We start from the raw sequence: 25,169 nt of genomic DNA, 5'->3' as shown, positions 1-25,169 counted from the left end.
TAGCACAGTAAATGATTTATTGGGGTCAAGGACCGAGTCAATGGCAGGCCTGAAGTGAACCTGCCACAGCCTGGGAGTCTGCTTCACTACGAAGGGGGAAGCCTCAGCCAGGCCTCGCCTGGTGGCCTGGACCTGGTCAGCCATCAGCCAGTTAATCCACGATGACACCTTCTTTCCTACCAGAGGGAGATTTTTACTTCGCTCTGCGGAGAATGCTTTCTTGGAATGCAGAATTCTCTGCTTGATTCACCAGCTTAATTCAGCTGGTGTTGGATGCAGAAACCTAGAAAAAGCAGAACCTTATTTATTTGTTCTTTTATTCCTCGATTTATAAGGGGCCCCAGTCTACTGTATGTCCATACGTCCCTGCACGTGGCCATCTCTCAAAATGTTTGTGTTTGCTGCTCCTCTGCTGGCAGGCAGCTGTGAAAGCCATTAGCACTGTTTGCTTCCAGTTACAAAGGAAAACATTCTCTATTTGGGGCTGTGTTGTTGTTGTTGGTTTTTTCTCTTTCTTAATTTAAAAGGGGAAATTCGTTTCCCAGCAGAGATGCAGGGCTGCCTCCTCTCCTTCCAGGGCTCGGGCTGGCTGGAGAAACTTGTCACACACCTGGCTCATCACCTCGCTGTTACTCCTGCTTTTCCTCTCCGCCTTTGGTCTGAAATTATTCAAGCAACTGGGCAGGTTTCTTCACCTCCCTGGGGGCGCCAGTTTATGACTCCAGGCCGCCCTCATGTTCTGGTGTGTTTTTAGCTGAGACTCAGGTTGTATCCCACCGTCAGGTGCACGGACAGAATGACCGTTGGTGGGAGGAGGAAACATGAGAAATCCTAACCCCAGCCCAGGACCTTTGAAGGAACACACAAACCCTGACCTTGCTGTGGTGCTTTGGAGAAGCCATCTGGGGAAAACTTCATTTCCCCCAAAATATATGAATCTGAGAGTTTCTCTCACTGGAAAGTAAGAAAGCCATATGGCAAATGTGGGCTTCACATACACAAATATTAGTCTCAGAAAACACTTTAAGCAAGAATGGTCCATGAGTGTGCTCTCAGAGGCTCGGCCTGTGCAGGGGGAGGTTTGAGGGCTGAGGAGGAGCCAAGGGAAGGGGGAAAGGAGAGCGCCACGGTGCAGACCGCAGCCACGGAGGGCAGGGTGTGCGGTGGGCTGGAGGTGCCGCGAGACCAAAGCAAGGTGACCAGCTGGTGTCAAGGAGATGGGGAGGTCAGGAAAGGAGGAAGGAGCCGGGCGTAGTGGCGCTTACCTGTAATCCCAGCATTCTGGGAGACAGAGGCAGAAGATCAAAAGTTTTTTTTTTTTTTTTTAATTTTTTTTTTGTCTTTTTCATTTTTATCGGTACCAGGGATCGAACTCACGACTGCCTGCTTGCAAGTCAGGTGCTTATGCCGCTGAGCTAAATCCCCAGCCCCAGAAGATCAAAAGTTTACACCCAGTGTGGGCATCTCAGTGACTTAGACCCCGTCTCAAATTTTAAAATAAAATAAGGTAAAATAATAAAATGAAAAGTACTGGGGACATAGCTCAGTGCAAAGGGACTGGGTTCAGTTCTCGGTACTACAAAAAAGAAAAAACAAAAAAGAAGAAAGAAGAGAAGAAAGAGGAAAGGAAGACTATAGGAATAAAAGAGGCTTACAGGAAAGACTGACAACAGTACCTATGATGCCTAAGGGAATCCAGGGATAATCGGAGGCATTTGAAGCACCATTTGGGCTCAAAATTGAGGTTGGGACCTGGGCTCCTGCTTGGGAACTTCCAGGTTGAATCTGGGAATCACTGTGTGAGGCGTTCACATGGGCCATGTGCCTCTGAAAAGCTAAGGCTTATGAGTCACTGGTATCTCTTTTTAAATGTCAGATCCCAGTCATTTCTTGCTGGTAGACAGGAAAACAATTGGTTTTTCTATGCCGGCTGTGTAACAGTGGAACGTCTTTCCAGTTATTTAAGATTTTTTCACCAGTGTTAAGTGGTTTTGCACATAGAGATCCTGTCTGTATTGTTAGATTTGTACTTCTCTTGATGCTATTGTAAATATATATTTTTTAAACTTCAAGTTCATGACTGATCTTTAGGAAGGTGTAAGAAACAAAGCTTTTCTTCTCTGATTATGAGTTTGGCCCCCAAACCACAAGCACTGAGGGAGACAGGGGCAGGAAAGGTCAGTAATCACAGCTGTCCGTCACCCCATCTTTCCCTCTACTCTTGCTCTGTAAATATTTGTTTATTTCATTTACCAAGTTGATGATATGCTAAAGAACAGCTGGGGAGAGCATGGAGAAATCAGGAAGAACGCAGAAGTCCCAAGGTTAAGATCTTTAGATAGGTGTCTGAACTCTCAACAGTGTATGTGTGTATGTGGGGGGCTGTTAGTAGATAGCAGGTGAGGACGTCCCGCCCGAGGGGCACAGGAGGACAGAGCCCTGCTGAAGATGAACCACATTCGCCCTGGACAGAGCCCTGCTGAAAATGAACCACATTCACCCTGCAACAGTGTGAACAAGCTACTAAAATAGGGCATGAACTGAGACCAGATGCCCACTTTTGTCCCAGAATACTCAGCGTAGGACTGGGTTACTTCTAAGTGTTAGTTTCTGCTAACACTTGTTTTGCCCTGTGACTGAGAATACTTGAGCCAGGGCCACTGGGGTCTGGTTGACCAGCGGGAGTGGCCCATTGATGTAAGAAAGCACGGCTTTCAGTGGGAAGTGGGCTGAGAAAAATGACAAGAAATATAGTTGGTGAGTCTAGGAGTGGCCAGCAAGGTGGACTGCACCCCATGTGCCAGGATGTGGGGCAGAGTGGAGGTGCAGCAGCTGCTGCTGGCGGGATCCGGGCTGTAGCTAAGTCTGGATTCACGCAGCCTCCGAGAGTGTTTTAGGGGCTGGGGGTCGACTCCTGCTTCAGGCAGGTTGGCGGCTGCGAGGCCCCTCAGTGACCAAGGTGGTGGAGGGATGTAAGTCCTCCTTAAACACGGGTGAGCTCTGAAGTCACTGTCCCTGAATCAGAGGCAGAGTGTGAGGAGCTGGGCAGGTGAGGAGGAGCCTGCAGGACTCCTCTGCTGGAGGATCCAGGGTGCTTTAGCTATGGAGAGAGCTGAGCCTTTTGCTAAGAGGTGCTAGTTCCTGGAGGGTGACGGGGTCGCATCACCTGGAGAGACACTGAAAAGCTTTGCTAGCAAAAGTCTTAGAGGTTCAGAGGGTGGGGATAGAAGGAGGTCATGAGGGAAGAGGGCACCATTTCGGAGAGGACTGCTCAGGGCATCAATCAATGAAGACATAAGGGAAATGACACCCCCCCCCCCAGGCCGAGACTTCATTCTGTCAGAGGAATAATTTACCCAAGGTTGCTGGGTGTGGTGGTGCCTGCCTGTAATACTAGCACTCAAGAGGCTGAGGCAAGAGGATTGCAGAGAGTTTGGGTCAGCTTGGGCTACATAGCAAGACCTTGTCTCACTAAAGAAAGAAAGAAAGAAAGAATTTACCCAAGGTCTCTCTGGGGTCACTTCTCCTGGAATCATCATGCCATATCCCTTTCTTTCATGCTTCCAGAAACAGAACGGTTTTCTCTAGGTGGTTCCCATGTCTACAAACACTAGCATTTTCTTTCTAGGCAAAGAATCTCAACTTCAGTGGTCATACTGCCATAGAGAAGGGGATGCTCATTCACAGTGAGAAGTGGAGAGGTTTCAGGACTCAGCAGGCCAAGAGTGTGGATTATGTAACCAGCGCGTGGCCTTGAACTTACAGTGTAGCCAAGGCTGGCCTCAAACTGGGGATCGTCTTGCCTCAGCCTCCTGAGTGCTGGGATCACAGGTGTGCGCCACCACACGTGACTATGTAAAGTATGCTTGATTGCAAGAGGCAAAGTGTGAGTAAGGAAAAGCAGCAGCAAGTCTGGTTTCTATTCTCTCTTCCCCGGCCCTACTGAGGGTTGAACCCACGGCCTTTGCACTAAGGCACATTCCCAATCTGTTCTCTACTTTTTATTTCAGGCCAGAGTTTCACTAAGTCGCTGAGTTGCCCAGGCTGGGCTTGAATTTTTGAACCTCCTGCCTCAGCTTCCCAGGCTGCTGCGAGTGTAGTACGTCTATGCCTTGCCTGGCTGGTTTCTGCCCTTCAGCAGGGTATTTTCACAAGACAAATAAATACACAGTGACATCACGGCCAGCACCAGGTGGTATAGACAAATGCCAAGTTTTTAAAAATTAAGTTGATTAAAAAAAATTAAGCTGATTGGTGCAGTTTAGGTCTGCACAATGCTCACATTCATCATCTGGAGTTTGTACCTGTACATGACATACCTGTATTCTTCTTCCCGTTCCCCTCCCCTCCCTTCAACCCTTCTTCCTCTCCTTATTTGCAAAAGCTTTATTTAGATTTTTTCCTTCTTTCCTCACTTTTTCTTTTCCCTTCTTCCCTCCCCTCTCTGTTTTCCCTCCTCGTTTGAATATTTTCTTCCTATTTCACAATATCTATATACATTTTGGTCCACTTTTGGTTTCTCATACTTTCAGTTTCTTATCTCTTTGGTCCACAGATAAACAATGTGGTATTTACACATGTGTGTCCGATTTATTTCGTTGAAGAGTACAGTCTCAAGGTGCATCCATTTAGCTAGAAATGTCTCCAGCTTATCCTTCTTTATGTCTGAGGCATACTGCATTGTATAAAGGTAACACATTTTTATCCAACAAGTGTCAAAAGAACAGTCTAGTGGTAACACTTAGTATCTGCAAGGAAAGGCTTTCTGGAAGGGTAAAACATGAACCTGCTCTGCTGGATGGGTAGAATTCAGGTGAAGAGGCCTTTTCTAGAAAGAGAGCAGGTCGGAGCAAAGGCTCAGAGGCTAGGCCCAATGAGGCCTTCCTGCAAGCTCCGCCTTCATGCTCTGCCTTGTGCCAATGTCTTCTGTGTCTAGTTTAACATCTGTATGACAATAGCGTGAATCAGGTTGGTTTTTTCTTATATATTATTTTTATTTTATACTTGAGGAAACTATTAAGTATTTGCCCAAAATTACCCACTAAGACAATGGCAGACCCAGGGTCTGAATCTGTTATCTTAGGACTCCAAATCCCGGGTCTTTCCACAATACACATTGCTTGTTTGGGCTGTGGAAAGCCTGTTTGGACAAAAAGGAAAGTTTTGTGCTAGGGCAACAGGGGGGAGAAAGACAGGGGAACCAAAGTATCAGAGGCCAGGCAAAGCGCCCCAAAGGTCTTGGGGTAACGCAGAGACTCAGCTCGCACTGTGGGGGCTCCTATTTCGGAGGCTGCATAGGCTAATAACCAAGCAGCTCAGGAGAAAGAAAGGGGGCCCTGCATGTAGTCCTGGAGGTTTCCTTCCCTTGAACTTACTTTTCATTTCCTCTGTTTTGTCACTCCTGTGTGCTCTTAAATGACTCCACCCCAGCATGGTGCTATGTCTCACCAGTGGGCAAAGTGACTATACAGTGACTGGGTTGGTTCTGGGTGCACAAGTCCAGTGATGGGAGTGCTCAGATGGGCCTCTTGACCATGGGGTACCACTGGCCCCAGCCTCCCTCCACCGAGAAACTTCACATTCATCCTTCTAAGCTGGAAGAAGACAGACTGCTGAGGACTCCAGACAAGGCCTGCTCTCCATGCGGTGTGTGGGAATCTCTACTGGGTCCATGGCAGTTTGCCTGGGTATCTTCAGTCTGTGGCATTAGTAGCAATTCTTACAATCCTCTTGGCCTCTCTCTGACTGCATTGAAAAATGGGCATTGGCAGGGTGTGGTGGTGCATGTTGGTAATCCCAGCACTCGGGAGGCAGAGGCAGGAGAATTTCTGAGTTCAAGGCCAGCCTGGGCTGCACAGTGAACTCTAGGCCAGTGTGAACCACATGATGAGACCCTGTCTCCAAAGAAAGAAAGAAAGAAAGAAATTGGACATTGTTCTCAAGCTTCTATGACCCAGAAATATCACTTGTAGGAATTTATAAGTAAATGTAAAGTCAAGTCAAGAATAGGAGTACGTGGGGCCAGGGATTCAGCTCAGCAGAACAAGCACCTGCCTGGTAAGTGTGAGGTCGTGAGTTTGATCCCAGATTAAAAAAAAAAAAGACTAGGAATACATAGTGCTTTTTATAATACTAAACATTTGCAAATGCCTAAGTCCTATGTTCATAGATTGGAAGAATTAATATTTTTTAAATGTCCATGTTACTTAAAGCCTTCTACAAATTCAATACAATCCCTATTGAAATTCCAGTGATTTTTTTTTACAGAAATAGAAAATATTTCTTTGAAACTGTGAAAAGCTTTGAATCACCACATCATGCTATGTGATTTCAAAATCTACTACAAAGCTACAGTCATCAAAACAGCTTGGTACTAGCATAAAACAGACATCAGAGGCCAATGGAACAGGATAGAAGGATCAAAAATAGGTGCACACATTTGTCAATTGATTTTTGATGAAGATGAAAAGAATACACAATGAGAAAAGGACAGACCCTTCAACAAATGGCGCTGAGGAGACTGGACAGTCACATGCAGAAGAATGAAGTTAGATTTTTGTGTGTGGAGGGGTGCTGGGATACAAGTTCTCGCTGTGCAGTTCAGGCTGTGTCTGAATTCACTGTGTAGCCCAGGTTGGCCTCGAATCAAGGTGAGCTTCCACCTCAGCCTCCCAGGGTCTGGGACTGCAGGTCCCAGCTAGCCCTCATCTCAAACCACATCAAGTAGCATCCCAAAATGGGTTCAAGATTTATACATAAGTGTTGAAACTGTAAAACTACTAGAAGGAAGTGTAAGGGAAAAGCCCGTCATACTGGTGCCGGCAATGATATTTTTGGATAGGACTCAAAAAGCATAGGGAACAAGTTTAGCACTCTGGGAGGCTGAGACAGGAGGATCACAAGTTTGATGTCAGCCTGGGCAACTTAGCAAAAGAAGTCTCAAAATAACAAAAACACAAAGGGGCAGGAATATAATTCAGTATGAAGGCCTTGGTTGAATCCCCAGGGTGCTCTCTCTCTCTCTCTCTCTCTATATATATATATATATATATGAATTAGGCAACAAAAGTAAAATAGACAGGTGGGATTACATTGAAGTAAAATCTTCTGTATAGCAAGCAAACAACACAGTGATGTAAGAATCTATGAATTGGGAGAATACATTTGAAAGCTATACATTTGATAAGGGGCTAATATGTAAAACATACAAGGAACTTAACACAATAGTGAGGAAATAACCTGATGAGAAAATCAGCATGAAGGTAGGAACAGACATTTCTCAAACTGCCAACGGGTACACGCACCATCGCTAATCATCAGAGAAATGCAAATTAAAACCACTATGAGCCAGGTGGGGTGGCACAGCCTATATCCCACACTCCAGGAGACTGAGGCAGACGGATCATAAATTTGAGGCCAGCATTGACAACTTAGTGACTTAGGGAGCCTGTCTTAAGATAAATAAAAAATTTAAAGACCTGGGTTTAATTCCCTGAGTGCAAAAATCAAAATTAAAAGCAAAGCAACAAGCAAAAACCACTATGAAATATTATCTCACACCTGTCCGATGATCACTATCAGAAACAAACTTCACTGAGAACATGGATAGGTGAGCCTTTGCGTACTCTGATAGGGAAGTAAATTAAACCATTACGGTAAACAGGATGGAGGGGCCTCAAAAATTACAAATAGAATTGCCACATGATCCAGAAATCCAACATTTGAGTGTGGGTCCAGAGACATGGAACCCATGTGCTTCAGAGACGTGTGCACCCTCGGTAACTGCGGTGCCGTTCACAAGGCCCAGCGAGCAGCCGCTGGGCATGGGTGGAGAAGTGTGATACGAACAGATGGCAGGGGTAACAGCACTTGTGACAACACAGACAATCCTGGAGGACATCTCAGTAAGTGAAATAAACCAGGCACAGAAAGGCAAATACTGCATAGCTTCATTTATATGGGGAATCTACATAAAAACTGAGCTCAGAAAGAGAGTAAAACACTGATACCAAAGACAGGGGGATTGGGGGAATTAGGGAGGGAGGTGCTGGCCAAAAGACACGAAATTTCAATTAGAGAGGAGGAAAAAGGTCATGGTGGTGATGATTGATAACATCATGTACTTGAAGATTGCCAAGAGAACAGAAAAGTAGGAATGTGTGGGGAGGCGCATGTTAAGTAGCTGAATTTGGCCATTCTGCAAAGTATCCATATACCAAAGCATCATGTTAAGAAGTCATGCTGCACACCACAAAATATACAATTTTTGCTTGTCAGTTAATAAATAAGTCTGGTATGGCGGCATGTGCTTGTAATCCCAGCTACTCAAGAGGCTAAGGTAAGAGGTTTGCAAGTTTGAATCCTGCCTGAGCAATATAGTGAGACCTTGTCTCAAAGAAACAAAACAAGCCCCCAAACACTGGGTAGCACAGAGATGGAGTGCTTGCCTAGCATGCATGAGGCCCTGGGTTTGCTCTCAGCACAGCAAAAACTAACAGAAATATAAAAATATATACACAAAAGACTGTGGTAAGCTGTGTAGTGGATTATAAGTGATTTTTTTCTTTTCAGTTATCTTGGGGTATGTGTGTGTGTGTGTAGTACTGGGGATTCACCACTGAGCTGCACCCCTTTTTTTTTTGTATTCTTTTCCCTAATGTTGTGACAGGATCTTACTAAGTTATACAGGTTGGCCTCAAACTAGCAATCCTCCTGCCTCAGCATCCTGAGTAGCTGGGATTACAGGCTTGTTTCACCATGCCTGGCTTCTATTTGGTTTTATAAAACATCACTTAAATTTAAAAAAAAATTACATGTGAATCATAAAAATGCATCGTAAAACAAGGAAAACATTATACATAAAATTGAGGGCTCTCCCGCCACCTCCCTCAATACTGTATATTCCTGTTCAGCATACGGAATACATATGTCTATGAACCCACTCTGTACATGTCATTTCTGAAACATTTTTTCAGCTTTTCACTTCACTTACCCATTTCTCAGACATGTTTCCATGTCCCTGTGTTTCTGTTTTATAGCTTCTTTTAAATTACATATTGTCCCACAGATGGTTGTTCCCCAATTGCTCACTTTGCTGCTGTAAACAATGCTCATGAGTCCAGTGGTTATGGTTTTACATCGGTTCTAGCACAGTGTTCTAGCAAGGGCTGGGCAGGAGCTCAAGTGCGTTTAAATGTTAAAATGCACGAAGTGAAAGACACATCGCCATTGGCCCCCAGAATATTTCCCCTCACTTTGCACACACTGAGCCCACTTCTCTCACCCTTTCCTGAAACAGTTCTAGAGTTTTCTTTGTGTCTCTGTGAGGTGTGATAAGAATAGTGAAGGCCTCTGCTGGGTGACACTGACACAAAGACCAGACCACACCAACACACCAGTGCGCCCTCCTCCCCTCACTCACCAGACCGGGCACCGTGTGACTTCTGGCTCTGCCCCAAAGTCAAGATGCCACGAAAGGCGAACGTTCGAATTGAGTCAGGCTGTCAAGGCAGCCGTGACCGTGCTGTGAGAGAGGCTTCGGGAAGTGGCCGGAGCAGTGGCATAAATGTGTCCAAAATGAGACGAAGACTTTGAGGGGATTGTGTGACAATGTGTCTCTGCTTGTAATGTTTTTTCTTCTTGATGTTTTGTGATGGGGTCTCACGATGAGATTCATGCCAGCCTTGACCTCGTGGTGATCCTTCTGCCTCTGTGCCGCCTGTACTGGGAATCCAGGTGTGTGCCAGTATGTCCAACTTTGCAATAAATTATTAAAAATGTAAACATATGCTGTATTTTATGATCATACCTTGTGTCTAAACACACACACATACACACACATACACACACATGCACACACCTTTTGTGGCGCAGGGACTGAACCCAGGGCCCACACAAGCCATGGATTCTATCACTGAATTACAACCCATCCTCCGCTTCTACCCTTCCTTTGAGACATAATCCAAGTTGCTCATGCTGGCCTTGAACTTGTGATAGTCCTATCTCAGCCTTCTGAATAGCTGGGATTACAGACATGCCCCACTGTACCCAACTTCAGAAAAATATATTTTCAATGACTATAAATATTTGTTTTAATTTGAGCTGAACAAAAGGCAGCAACCTTTAGATATTAACTCATGTGCTCCTGTCTTTTCCTAGAGGTCAAGGTGGCCTGAGACACACAGAATGCCTTTGCCCTGTCATACTTTGGAACAAGATAACAGTTGGTCTCCATCAGCAATTTCCTCTAACAGAATTCACAGCAGTATGGATATAAATACATTAGTTCCCCAACTTTCAGAATCCACATGAAAACGAAAAAGACTGACAACTGCTATAGGCATTTCACTCCCTCCTTTAAAACAATACAGGACCGGGGCTGGGGATTTAGCTCAGTGGCATAGGCACCTGCAAGCAGGCAGTTGTGAGTTCAATCCTGGGTACTGATTAAAAAACAACAACAAAAAACAATACAGGACCTGAGACCTGGAGAGAGACTTTTCAGCTCCTAGAAAGCGGGAGATCGGCTTGCTATCTCAACCCCACGGGTACATCAGAATCCTCTGCTAGAATCTGTTTAATTCAACTCCTTGGATATGCAGTCACATTAGCTGCTGTTGCCACCTGATTGCCATCTCTCGTGGGTACCCTTGAGATGCTGGAGAAGAAATTGGTGAGGAAATCAGCAAATTCCCAGCACCTTCTGCTTGGTGCCATGTCATCCTTAACCAAAGGTGCAACTGAGTGTAAAATAAGTAAAATTCTTGCATTTGCTAACATGAGTCACAACACAAAGAGTCTCCAGTTTAAAAAAAGAAAGAAAAGAAAAAAGAAAAACACTCCCCTCCCTTCAGACTCCCCCTCAAGCCTCTAATCTCATCTGTGAAAAAGAACTGTACTCTACTGTCCACAAAACAGTCTGTTTTCAAAGTAAGAGCAGAAGGGCTGTGCTAGGAGGAGAGCAGGACATTGCGCTCTCGAATTCCTGCCTGTTTATAGAAAGCAGGGCTGAGGACAGACACTTTGAAACCACCTGGGAAAGAATTAAAGACCAAGGGGGGCAAAACCCCCATCACAAACAGAATCTCACTGATCAAGTGTGAAAGAAAAGGAAGAAAGAAAGAGCCAAGTAGATCTTTGCAGGCAACCACTAGATGGACATAGAATTCAAAAACATTCTTTAGTGAGATCAAGGATGGCAGGCTTTGAAGCCTGGAGGGCTGGCGGTCCCGGAGCCTGGCTGGTCTGCCGGCCCCACACCCAAGCAGCCGCAGTCTGGCACTTGTTGGAGGAAAGCATTTAAATGGGAACAATGTCAAATTTCACAGCTATCTCATGTCCAGTGACCTTACAGGACCCCAAGGGAAAGACAGAGAAAAAATGATTGTTGTCAACAAGTTCCTGAGAGTGAAGAAGTCAAAGAGGCAACCTGGAGAAGCCTGTTTCAAAATGAAAATGCGAGCTGTGGCGAACAGTGCTCATTTATTCGTCTGTTAATTCTTTTTATGGAAGGCTACAGTGTGTGTCTCGTGCTGCAGGGAATGCCTGTTAGCCAGGAAAATTTTATCATGGGAAAAGGGGGCACAGTGTCTATTCTGAGTTACTGAATCGATTTGAAACAGATGTTTACTATCCTGTAGATAAAAGGAGACATGGCTAGGTCTGACCAAAAAATCATCACATTAATGAAAGAACAATTCATGAGAAGACAAAAAGAGAGCCCAAACTTCTGCTGTGCTTTGCACAAGAATCTCAGTGACTCCTTGCATCTCCTGTACCCAAGTCAATAGTCTTAGCTTAGTGGCTCTTTTCCTTTAAGAAAAAAGAAAGGTTGCAGATGGAACTAAAACCCCCTTTCACTACCACCAGTCCTTTTTCCCTTGGCAAGCCTCTCACGCGTCTGACAGGTATGATTCTGTTTTGTTTTTGCATTTTTATACACACAATTTTAAAAGAATTATGACATTGCTTTTGTATTACCATATATATACGTATACATATGGTCTGCTTTGTGTCTTCACGCCATACTGTCCACATAGATGTTTCATTACAGTTTTGATAATACTCTAAAGGAAGAAACCAAGGAGAAAGAACTTTATTCATCGAGAACAGTGACATGTGTTTATATGTTGCTGCCCACATAGTTGGGAAACTAAAGTCACGAGGACTTCACGGAAGCAACAAAGGGCCAAGTTTGGTTTGTAAAAGACTTGAAAAAGTATAGAGGCACAGAGAATTCTGTGGGGCATCTCAGAGATAATTCTTAAAACAATTTCCCAGCTCAGACCCAGGGAGGTTTGAGACATGGTCTTGCCCTCACTCTTTAGAATGCAAGTTCTGTTTAGTTTTCCAGTGCGGGAGATCAAACCGAGGGTCTCACACATGCTAGGCAGGTGCTCCATGACCGACCCACAGACCGACCCACATCCCCAGCCCTCTGTAGCTTTCTTGTTTGTTTTGTTTTTTAACATTTCGGCTAGACAAGGATTTCAACAAAGAAAGATACATTTAAAAAGGGATGTTAGGCTACTCAATCAAGATTTACTGAAACAGAACAATCAGCCCAGAAATTCTATAAATCACTGTCATTTAAGCCCTACAGGTGGACACACAAACCAATTACAAATGAAAGCACTTTTGATCAATGGAGTCATCGGAGTGTGCTAAATAAAACACATTTAAATGTGCTCACAGATAAAGATATCAAAGTGGCTTAGTGAGCGTTCTTGTGTTAGCAGTTTTAATTTTACCTTGTCAATGTCCCTGTCTACAAAATCTGAGAAAGCAGGGCTTTGATTTGTTCAGGTTTCCTTAAGGAGGGGCTGCAGAATCCTTGAAGCATGATTTGAAAAAGATGGATAAGATATTCTACCCAAAATTCAACATCACCTTTAATCTTGCCCTCTCCTCCTCTAATCCCTAGGTAATGTTTTGTGCTTCTTTTGCAGAAAAGCAATTTTGTTAATCACTTTAGCACCAATTCTTGCATCCCTGGCAATACTCAGAACTGCTTCCATCCAAGTCTTTGATGTGGGAAAGAAACATACACACACTCTCTCACATGTAATCTGAAAACAATTCACCTCTTGCCAATGAATGCACAGCACTCCACTTTAATAGAGAGCAAGTTCTGTGGAGGTTTCTAATCCTTTCTGCCAAACAAGAGAAGAGAGAGAATCACTCAGGTAGCCCAGCCTCATTCGGGAGTTAAAATCACTTGGAATGTTTTGTGGTGTGTTTGGGGCTTTTTAAAAATATCACTTGCTGAAGATTACTACTCTCAGGAGAAATCAAAACTAAAGATCAAAAAACAAAAACAAAAATAAAAAATAAAAGATTCTCCATCCCTAATTCAAACAAGATATTCTTCTCAACGCAGATGACTCTTGATCTAAGTGTATTAGAAAAAAAACCTACCTTAATCCCTCAAAGCAATGGTGTTATAGATAAGCAGCAGTGACTGAGGTGGCTTAAATTCCAGAAATGTACAAAAGATTTGGCTGGAAACAAAACAAAAAAAATTTAACTGGCATTGCTGTGCCTTGAAGAGGTATATCTAGGGCAGTAAAAATGCAAAGAATGACCCCTAAAAAAAAAAGAGATGACCATAAAACTTCAGAACTATCTTGATAGTCTGCTCAGCTGCTGTGTGTGTGTGTTTTGAGGAAGTCTGTGTCAGAGCTTTCAAAAGTTGAGATTGTTTTAACGGATTTGCAGATACGATGGAATTCATTTGAAAATTCTTTGTTACCTTCTGAAGCTTTATTCTACAGATGATTTTCTTTCTCAGTAATTTTTCTCTCGGTTTAGGTCTTGAACCCTGAACACCTGTGTCAGCCCACGCAGTGCCCATGCCTCTGCTCTACTCTGACTCTTCGCTGCAAAACTTTAGTGGCAGTTCCTTTCATTACGGCCTCTTCCGCATAGCCAAACCTGCTCTAGGAACACAGTCTCACTCTTCAGAATGCCCTTTTTTGGAGATAAAACTTTGATAGGAAGCACATGTAAATAGTTAACAGCCGAACGTTCAAAAGGTATAAAATGGAACATAGGGAAAATCCACCAAGGTTACTTCCAAGAGGCAAACACTGGCACTCGCTCTCTGCATGCTTTTGAGGTCTTTGGTGCACGGAAATCAGCACGCAGGTGATTTCTCTACTCACACTACGTTACACACACAGTTCTGCACTTCACGTTTCCCTCATTCTTTTTAACAGATGCTTGTTACTCTTTTCTGTGGATAGGACTTGTCAGTTGCAGTAGGTGGGAGGCTTTGGATTTGAACCCTTCTGAACCCCAGCACTGGCTGATTTCTTCCCAGGGAGTCTCTATGACTCTGTCGCTGGTACAATTGAGTCAGCTGCTGTAAATAAATACAACACGAAGGCTCTTGAAAGCTTATATTTTCTTACACCTTAAAAAAGTAATTCAAGTTTATTGGGTTTATTTTTAATTTTAAAAAGCAGCATTATGGAAGTGGTATGATCCATTCCACCTAGACTGTCATGATACAACTGCCTAAACTTTGAAAATTCCCTTGTTCATTGGTTTCTCTAGTGTGGGCTACTGTAACACAGGATACTGAATTAATAATTTCCTTCTACCAGCTGGTTTTAATATTTTAACCCTATGAAATATTAATAAATATTATTGCTTTGCACATCTCTAATTCTGATACTTAAACTCAGGATTCAACACACTATCTTCTGGTTGGCCTCAACTTTTCCTGGAAAATTAGGCAAACTTTGGAGCCTGACCATCCTGTGGTCCAAAAAGGGTGTGTGTATTTGTTTGTTTGCAGTACTATAGATTGAATCCAGGGTCTTGTGCAAACTAGACAGGCCCTATGCCTTTGAGCTACCTCCCCAGCCCTTTATAAATTGAGACAGGGTCTTGCTAAATTTTCAAGGCTGGCATTAAATTTATAACCCTCTTGCCTCAGCCTTCTGAGTAGCTGGGATTATGCATGACCAAGACGAAGCTCTTGACAGAGTACAGATTGAATCTCCAGAATTCTGCCACACACATGGGGTGCAGTAGCATCTGGGCCAAAGTTCCTCTCTACTTTCAGTAGCTCTGTACTGGTCGAGGCTCACACCCTGACCAGGAGAGAATCTACTCTTAACACTATGGCTTGAGGACTGATACCAATGTTACCATTGTTTGATTCTGTTATCAGGTGAACTTCAGTTTCAGCTTTTTGATTTTCCATTTCCCTCCTAATTTGGGTGCTTCTTAGGTGGGAAGTTTACAGGTGTCTGCTTACTGTTCTTGGAATGTCTTCTAGCTAAAGGCCTCTCACTTGCTGCAAAGCAGAGCTGTGTTGCCTGGAGGCAGCAGAGCTGGTGACCTAGTCCACTGTGGAAGGAGCAGGCGTCTCCCTGGCTCCATATATTTGGGAACTTTCCTGACTGGAGCCCAGGCTGCTCCAGGAGAGCTCAGGAAAACCCTGGAGGCCTAACTCGGACTTCTCCACGGCAGGTTCCTAATCCAGGGGCCGATTCTTGTTCATGTGTCTGTTTGAAACAGCTGCTACAGGAAAGGGGAAATAACACAGATTAATGTTTTAGAGTCTGGGAGCTTCTTAAAAGATAACATAAATCTTGGTTAAAAAATTAAGATCTGTTTTTTCTCGATCAACACCCAAATTTGTGTTTATATTTAACAACACAGTCCAACATCTGTATTAGATAATGTAACTGCAGGATAGATACTTCAGGACCGTTGTCCTTTGAATTTTTCATGCCTCCCCCCGCAACTATGATGGAGCACTGCAGATTATACCCAAGGCCTTTGCATTGACCCATATCCCTAGTCCTCCTTATATTTTACTTTGAGACACAGTTTTGATAAATTGCTCAATTGCTCATCATGGATTCAAATTTACAATCCTCCCGCCTCAGCCTCCCAGAGTTCTGGAATTAGAGGCTATGTCACCATGCTTGGGTTGCATTTTTAAGTTTTTAATAGAACCCCAAGCCTATCACAAGGTAAATAAATGATATTTTGTGATTTCATTCAGTGTAACAAAGGTATTAAATGAAAAAATTTATTTGAAGTTAGGCATTATTGCATAGCATTAATAATATGGAATCTGAAATAAGCATTCTATATTTAACCCAGAACTTTCTTCTAGGACAGCTAAAGATATCTAAAGAGCAAACATTTTCTGGAACTTAATTTTTAATTATTTCTTAGAAAATAACAACATCACATTTATACAAATTTTATCTTAATGGTGACTGACTGGCTTTATTTATTTATTTTGGTACCGGGGATCAAACTCACGACCTCATCTTGCCAGGCAGGCGCTATGCCACTGAGCTAAATCCCTAGCCCCTGGCTTTATTTACTGATTCTTTTTAAAAAATAGAATCTGAAAGCATGGTAAGAAATCCTTAGCAATCATGAAGCTTTCACAAGGTTTTGTTGTTTTCTTCAAGTTTTATATCTTCCAGCACTTGTCAAGACTCAGTCTTCTGACTGGCTCAGCCAAAAAAATCACACACCCTGATGCCACATGGCAATACAAGAACTGATCTTAAATCCTAATTCTGAGGGTTTTATAGTTTCTTGAAACTTCATTGAACATTACCCACTGACAAAAAGGAGAGTATTACAAACTGACTAATGATGGCATTATATAACAGGCAAGTCTCCTGGAAATCTGTTTTGTTTTGTTTTCCCTCAAAAGTTACTTTTATTTATTTATTTTTGTCTTTTTCGTTTTTATCGGTACCAGGGATCGAGCTCATGACTGCACACTTGCAAGGCAGGCGCTTATGCTGCTGAGCTAAATCCCCAGCCCCCTTTTTTTATTTTTTTGAGACAGGCTCTCACTATGCAGTTCAAGGCTGAATTCGAGCTCACTTTGTAGCCCAAGCTAGTCTTGAACTTGCAACAATCCTCTTGTCTCAGCTTTCCAAGTGCTGGGGTTACAGGCCTGTGACACCACACCTGGCTCAAAAGTTACATTATATTTCCTTTCTTGCTTTTTGATTCATCATAGACAGGCCTTAAATTTTGTGTGCATTGGTGTATACTTATATAATATATATCTAAATACATATAATTTATATAAAATCAGTGATCAGAAATGTCTCTTTTCTCACAGTTACAAATTCAGGACAGTATCTTGGAATGATGTTTCCTGACCTTTGGAAAGTCAATTTTCCTAGAAATTGTTAATTTAAATAACTAGAAATCTTTACTCATTTATTTATTTTGTAATGCTGAGGCTCAAATCTTGGGCCTTACACATGCTAAGCTACTGAGCTACACTCTTAGCCATAGATTAGAAATCTTAAGCAGAAGCTTACATTTTGTTGGAAGTGATTTATTTTTACTGGTTTCTTTTGCATCTGCAGTAACAGAATAAAGTTCATAATACTATGAATCTGTATAATTCAGGAAAAATATTGTTTTCATGGGCATGACAGTCGATATTTGCCAACTTACCTGTAAAGTCACAAAAGGCCAAAATGAATTTTTGAAAACTTTATTTTTTAATAACAGTTACAGGATATTGTGAAGACTGTACAGAGAGTACCTACATGTATGTGCATTTGTTAACAGTAATGAACTGATCAGATTTTCTTAGGTTTTAGCAAAGGTCCATTTTCTTTTCTGTTCTAGGATTTTGCTCAGGACACCACATCAGCCAGCAGCTTTAGTCCCACATGTCTCCTTTGGCTTCTTTGACGGTGACAGCTTCTCAGACTTCCCTTGTTTTGAGACGTTCTCACTATGCAGTTCACGCTGGCCTTGAATTTGTGGTGATCCTCATGCCTCAGCCTCCTAAGTGCTAGGATTATACGCATGTACCATGCTCTTGGAAAACATTTTTAAAAGAAGTTTTAATTTTGATGAATTTTTAGTCTACTCACTTTTTTTTTGGTGGTTATTACTTTCCATATAGTATCTTTGTTTACTCAGATCACAAAAGTATTTTGCTATTGATATAGGGGAAAGTAATTCTCAACCTACTACATGTCCAGTGCAAGTTCCTGTTCTTTAAAATTGAAGAATGAATTTTAGCAACAGTGGAGGTTAAGAGCAGAATATATTCATTGAGAGGAAGAATATATTCAGTCTGAGAGAGAGACAGAAGGGGTCCTGAGCGGGTTGCCCCTTGGCAAACATTTTAAGGATATTGATCAGGTATTTTCGTAGAACATTCCTTAACTGAAATTGGTGAATTGGTGTGGTGTTTTTCTCATTATTAGCCTGAGATTATGGGTTCTGAGGAGGAAGACTACAGGGGCAAAGTGTCAGTTTTGTCTACACCATGCCAAGGCCCATTCCACCAACATGACTTCACAGTTGATGCTGACACTGACCCCCTGGCTGAGGCAAAGCCTTCTCCACGGCAAGCTGCTCCTTCCTATTTCTGTCGCACTTTCTGGAACGAAGGCACAGAGGTCCCTCTACTCGGTCCCCATCAGGAGTGACGAGTTACACTCTATCTCCTTGAAGATGAAGTATATGTTGGAATTCTGCGGAAGAACTGGGAAATGAATGTGTGTGTGTGTTTTACAAAGTTAAGTGTTCTTTGGCAAGATATGTTAGTCCCTACAAATTCCTTTAAAGTTTTGCAAAGAGATTATAAAAAGCACTAGGAAGTTAAGGGTCTGCATGATTAACTCTTGGAAAGTAACCAAGACAAAGCTAGATATACTGGTGCACATCTGTAATTCTAGCTTCCAGGATTGGGGGTTCTAGGATAGCCTAGACAATTCTGCAAAACTCTATCAAAAAAACAAGAGAAAAGTCCAGGTGTGGTGGTACATAGCTGTAATCCTAGCACTCAGGAGGCAGAGGTAGGGGGATAGCTGTTTGAGGTTAGCCTGAGACCTTGTCTCAAAAATACCCCAATATCTGCCCCCCACAAAACAAAAATTCTTTAAAAAGTATTCAGTGCATCTATCTAGGAGTGATGGTGCACACCTGTAATCCTTACACTCAAAAGGCTGAAGCAAAAGGATTAGGAGTCTGACACTAGCCTGGCTCCTACACAGTAACAGCCTGTTTTTTTTTTTTTTTTTTTTTCTTTTTTAAGTAGGGAATATTTATTGAGGAAAGATAGCTTCTGTCTAAAAGAGACAAAAGGGAACCCAGAAAGTATGTTGTCTAAGACCCTGGTTTTTTTTTTTTTTTTTTTTTTTTTTTTTTTTTTGGTCTTTTTCGTTTTTATCGGTACCAGGGATTGAACTCACGACTGCCTGCTTGCAAAGCAGGCGCTTATGCCGCTGAGCTAAATCCCCAGCCCAAGACCCTGGTTTTTAAAAAAAGGAAGTAATCAATGCTTCTAAATACCCCTATAAAACTCCCACTGAGTCTTAAGTTTCAATATATTATGATTTAGTTTTTCTATTGTAATTTAAAAGTATTCCAGTGTTTTCAGTGTACTTATTAATCTGCAAACTAAAAAAATTAAAATAAAAAACAAATGTGAATGCCACCACAGCACGTTCATCTCCATTCAGATATTTTAAAATGTTGCTTTAATTCCTCTATCAATGAAGCCAACATAGTATACTGGATAAATTATGCCTGTTTGAAAGTGGTTTTAATGCTGACAATTTATATTAGATTAATAAAATAATTTTTCATATTCCTCACCAAAAACTAGGTATAACTTTAGTATGTATAAAGAAAGGCTTAAAAAAAATTGTCAGCTAGTGAGTGGCTAAGGCAGGACAATCACAAGTTCAAGCTCAGTCTGGACAATTTAGGGACTCAGCAAGATCCTGTCTCCAGAGAGGTATCTTAGTGCGGAGTTCTAGATTCAGTCCCCAGTACCAGAAAAACAAAAGTCAAATAGTAAGACCTGAGACACAAACGGAAGAACTATATGCTACATTTATCCTTGTTTTCCTTCCAGAACTGAGACTCACGGCACACAAATGGAGCAGGATCAATGAGCACTGAATTGCTGATGATATCACCTTAACTGACATGTTCCTAACGCAGTGGTCTGCTAGCGAATTCTACAGTAAGTGAACTTTTTAGTAGTGATTTCCAAGAGATGGCTGCAATTCTTTGGTTGTACTGAGATGTAAAAAAGCCCACTGCTTTTAACAAACCCCTGCATGGAGTTTGGAAATCATTTTGTAAAATACAAAGCCTTTGTTGTAGTGTGTGTGTGTGTGTGTGTGTGTGTGTGTATTTGTAACAGGATTTGACCTGTAACTATTACTGAGAATTTTCTTAGAAGAGTTCAAAGCATTTTACAGGGATCATCTCATTTATCCTTCGAAAGTAAGGCAAAGACATTATCTCCACTAGACTCAGAACACTAAAAGGCCAAGATAGGTGGGATTTTTTGTTGTTGTTTTGCTAAGATTAAAAAGTAATTCTAGGGCAAAGCCAGATTCCAGTCTGACCTTGTTACATGATGCTCTTTCTTCCTTAGCTATGTTATGTGTCGAAACATTTTCAGAATTGATTTCTCATTCATTCCTACTCCCTAAAAATAGTTAAGATAATGATAAATATGAAAACCTTTCGATGGGGGTGACAGAATCCATAGAGGCAGGAAGATACCAAATCTTAGTGTAGCTCAGTGCTATCAGAAAAAAAAGTGGGCGGCAAATGCAGGCGACATGTATAATATTAAATTTCCTACTAGTTACATGAAAATATATTGTATTTAACCCAACAGAGCTGAAATGGTGACTATAATAAAATTCATGAGCTATTTCAATTCTTTTTCTTACATCTTCAAAATCTGGTATTGCTCTTATGTCTAGAGCATTCATTCTCCGTTGTGGACTGGCTACAGCACAAATGCTCATATCTACACGTGATCAGGGCTGATCGTGTGGGCCAGCACAGGTCTAGACCTCTGTAGCTCTCCCTTCAGCTTTGTGCCAGGAGAATCCCATGGGTGACAAGCGACAGGGAGCCTGGGTGACTCTGGAAAAACAACTTGTTTCTGGAAGGTGGCCGGCAAGAAGCCTATGCGGCCGTTTCCGCATCTGTACTGTCTGCTGGGCCGCAGCTCACCCTGGAGTACACGCGCACACAGGTGCGGCGCGGGCGAGACCCCTTCTCGCCACGCGAGATCGGGCCGTGGGCCCGTCCGCTTCCGGGGTCGCGGCCCCCGTGCTCTGCTTGCGCCCCGGCGATCAGGCAACACCTGGGCAGGCGCCGGAGCGGGCTGGCGTCGGCTCTCCGCGCCGCGCAGCCCATGCTGGGGGCCTCCGGCGGCCTCGCCCCACGCTCGAGGAGCGGCTGCACGCACTGTGCCGGCGCTGGCCTTACCCGCGTCCCATGTGACCCGGGGCGGGGCGGTGTCGCCTCCACCGCGGCCGCGGTGTCTCGGCCGGGCTCCGCGTCATCATGGGCAGCCAGGGCCGCTCGGGGCCGCCCGCGAGCGGCGAGGGCGAGGGCGAGGGCGAGAGCGAGGGCCGGCCCGGGAAGACCAAGGGGAAGGGGAAGCGGAGGAAGCGGGGGAAGGCGCGCAGCGGAAGCGGGCACGGACCGGAAGGGGCGCCGCGTTCCCGCGGGGCTGCGGCCCACGCTGGGCTCGCCGAGCAGGGCGCCGGGGCTGCGCGGGAGGCCGCCGTCGCCGGCTCCCAGGCGGCCATGACGACGGCCATGGCGACGGCCGAGGAAGCCGCGGGGCCCTCACTCTGGCGTCTGCCGGAGGAGCTGCTGCTGCTCGTCTGCTCCTACCTGGACGCGCGCGCGCTCGGCCGCTTGGCCCAAGTGTGCCGCACGCTGCGGCGCGTCACCAGCTACGACCTGCCGTGGCGCCGCATCGCGCGGGCCTCGCTCAACGCTGGCTTCTCGCGGCTCGGCACAGACCTGTAAGCGCCCGCTGCGGCGGCCCCAGCATCCCAGGCGTCCGCCCACCAAACAGCCAGCCAGCATGCCGCCTCCCCTCGCTGTAATAAAGTTGTGCGGCTTCAGGCCCTAGAGAAAGGCCTTGGCGTATTTCATGGCTTGGCACGTGCAAGGGACCCTCCATGCCCGCTCGAGGCAGAGGCCACTTAGGGCCAGGCCGCAGCCGGGTGTGCCTGGCTCTGGCCTGGCCTGACCTTCGTAGGAGCTGAGGCCTGGGAGTCCAGGGCTTGGCTCAAGCACGTGCTGTTACACGGTGGAATTGGGGATGTGTGTGTGTGTGTGTGTGTGTGTGTGTGTGCAAGCTTCCAGGTTGATTTCCACCCCTCCCAGGCCAGATACAGTATGGTAACATTGAAGTTGACATGAAGGCCCATAATGTTATCAACTCAAGAAAAGTATTTCCATTTAAAAATTTTTCAGTTGCACTTCCCCCTGGTTGCTGTCACTCTGGCATAAGTACGTAGTGAATAATTTGATACGTTTCCGAGTAAGTGCTTTATTCAGATATGTCACCACATGCCACACATTTATTTTTTTGAATTAGTTCTTAGGATAAAATCTCTAGTGTTACTATATCAAAAGTTATGGTGTTGGATCAAGTTACAGTATACCTGCAAAAAAATGATGGAAGCAATCTAGATATTTCAAAATACACTTGCTACTTTAGCAGATTATGTGGTATGTCGGAGTTGTGTTAATTTGCACCACTTTTACTACAGACCAGGATAAATATTTTCCCATTTTTTTTTTTCTTTTTCCTTTTTATTGGTACCGGGGATCGAACTCAAGCTGCTTGCAAGGCAGGCACTTATGCCACTGAGCTAAATCTCCAGCCCCACCATGTGTTTGTTTAACCTGTGAGGTTGTCTCTCCCCTTGCCTCGTTTTATTATTAGGTTCTTGATGTTTTTCTTATACGTTTAGAAGCCTTGTGGGTCATAGATATTAGTCTGGTCTGTCATCTTTGGTGCAAGTATTTTTTCAATTTTTATTTTACTGTTTTTATACCATAGAATTTTTATGTGTTAATAGAATCTGCTAGTCGTTGTTGCTGTTTTTCCCTTTTCCTCCAAAGCCGAGAAATTGATCTCATCACAGATCAATAAATCTCTTAGATTTCCTTCTGGTTTTCTTACAACTTGATTTTTAAAAATAGTTAATAGTCTCATTAATACTTGTTTTGGTGCAAAAAGTGAATTCAGTTAACCGTGTTTCCCCAGTGGTTGCTTAGTTATTAGTATACCTTTTGTGAAGTAGTTTTTATTCTCTTGATTCGGGAAGCTAACTTTGCATGTATGAAGGTTATACATACATACTCATAAGTATGTTACGTATGTGTGTTTGGTCTATGTCTACATTGTCCATTTTGTTCTATTGATATATTTCCATTTTCATACTATTTTAAAAGTTGTTGCTTTTTAATACAGTCTGGTATGTGTTAGGGTTAGATTACTGTATCTTTGTTGGGTATGTGTGTGTGCCCATGTCTACTCAGTTTCTCACAAAAAGTGTACCTTTTCAGAGATTTCTGTGGTTGCTGAATCTATTTCTGTAGTTGCTAAATATGTTGCTGAATTTATTCTTGTGATTTCTAAATATCTTGTGCATTTTGTTTTTATTGCAAATGCAATCTTTGTGTTTTCCAGCAGAGTATGACTGATTTACAGGATTACTGTAATCTTTTGTAAATTTTGAAACTGATTATTTTGCATAACTTTTTCTGGTGTGATTTTTTTGGTGATGATTTCTTAGGATTGGCATGGGGGATACAATCTTGTTATCTGCAAAAATAGTATTTTTTTCTTTACTTTTCTTACGAGAATCACGCTTTCACAGAATATTATCAGTTGACTTGTAAGAGAAGTTGATTAGAATGACTCAAACCCAACTGAATCAAGGCAAAGTATGGCTTTCTTTTGCTCCTTATGGGGATTGAATGGATGGATTTTTGGGTGGATGAATTTTTTTTTCTTTAACTGTTCTGAAAGAGAGGTAGTGGGAATGCGTCTACACTCTCATAGTGGAAATAATAACAGCAAAGTGAAAATAAGTTTATAGTGAAGTGCTTTGAGACTGCCAAACAATATTATGACTTTACTATTTATTGGGCATGTATGTGTTGGTTTTTTACTGTTTTCATGTGAGATATCACCTGCCTTCCAGAAGTAGTTTTGTCATAGTACTTGACAAAACAGGATCACTGCTCGCTTTTCTGCGTTGAGGGGCAAGTTATACAAGTTAGAGCAGGTGGAGCGAGTGTTTACCAGTGTGGTCTGCTCTGGACAGCTGCAGATACTGCACTACTGAGAGAGGTGGTGTATTTTTTTATCCCTGAAAACAGAGGCTGTGCACCCCAGTTCTCTGAGTGTATGGACCCTAGCCCAAAGTACTGCAGGAGTGTGGCTGTTTGGACAGTGTGGGGTGGCTGCTCAGGCTTTGCTGTTCACTGCAGACTGAATAAGTGGGATACATTTTTATAAGTGCAGCACAAAACTTGATTTTGTTAGAAGTCACATAACCTCACTGGCTCGTGAGCTTTATTATATATAAAGAATGACATTGTATAGTAAAGTGAGACCCAACTGTAGGATGCTGGCTGGTACAGTGTTCAGCTGTAGGCATTCAACAGATTGTCATAAAAGAGAACTTTTAAATTGCTTGGCTTCTCAAGTCAGGTTGTATATGGCAAGAGTGGTGATGGTTTCTGCATACACACAGGAGGGAGAACACACATACACACACACGCATACGCATGCACGCACTTACAGAGGGTGGTTTCTTTCACATGTCCTGAATGTTTTCATGAGCATGACAGCAGGACCTATAGGCTTAGGGCCTGCGCTTGCTGCGTAAGAGTCTTCTGATTCTTGGAAACATAAGCTGCTAAGGTTTACTGACCTTCCGGTCTGGGGCAAGCCCCATTCAGTTAGGTTCTTCCTAACTGATCATAGCTTTGTTGAGTAAGATGAACTGCTTTGGTTCCTTGTGATTTGTTAATGGTTTTATACTTGTGCTTGAAGGCATTTAGGCCACTTTAAAACCACCAGCAAATAATTTGCTTCCCTTTAGGCCTCTTGCCCAAACAGTGAACACTAATAGGTACCCTGAGTTTTTTTTAAAGGGACACAAAGATAGTTTGAGTCAGTCATCTGATGAAAAATCAGTTTGAAGGATTTATGAAGCCTAGAGGGAATAGAAATAACTTGGATAAAATGATAAAAATCAAGATAGTGTTTCCTGCAGCAGTGTTTGAAAGTTTTCCCTAAAGAGTAGGGGAAAGCTAACTTAGATCCACGTGCAGGACTAAAACAGTGGAGTACA

General features: G+C 43.2%; 1 protein-coding gene and 1 long non-coding RNA gene across 3 annotated transcripts in view; one reads left to right on the top strand and one right to left on the bottom strand.

The window, feature by feature from the left end:
- On the bottom strand, nucleotides 1-21,220 carry LOC134475009 (uncharacterized). The gene is made up of 2 exons (XR_010046007.1): nucleotides 5,376-21,220; nucleotides 1-283 (listed from the first exon to the last, which is right to left on the bottom strand). It is a non-coding gene; the product is annotated as an uncharacterized LOC134475009 (long non-coding RNA).
- A 31-nt stretch (nucleotides 21,221-21,251) lies between these two features.
- Fbxw4 (F-box and WD repeat domain containing 4) overlaps nucleotides 21,252-25,169 on the top strand; it is a 79,965-nt gene continuing 76,047 nt past the window's right edge. The window contains exon 1 of one of the 2 annotated variants that reach the window (XM_063244352.1): nucleotides 21,252-21,812. In XM_063244352.1, coding sequence (XP_063100422.1) covers nucleotides 21,343-21,812 — 470 coding nt within the window. In that variant the 5' untranslated portion in view covers nucleotides 21,252-21,342. The remainder of the gene's footprint in view (nucleotides 21,813-25,169) is intronic. The other variant, XM_013158392.2, reaches the window with a different exon arrangement.

This window comes from Cavia porcellus, unplaced genomic scaffold, assembly GCF_034190915.1.
Source record: "Cavia porcellus strain 051 isolate PalLab524CR breed Dunkin Hartley unplaced genomic scaffold, mCavPor4.1 scaffold_2, whole genome shotgun sequence".
Taxonomy (NCBI): Eukaryota; Metazoa; Chordata; class Mammalia; order Rodentia; family Caviidae; genus Cavia; species Cavia porcellus.
The sequence above is the reverse complement of the archived record's forward strand: the minus strand, read 5'-3'. Positions and strand labels throughout refer to the sequence as shown.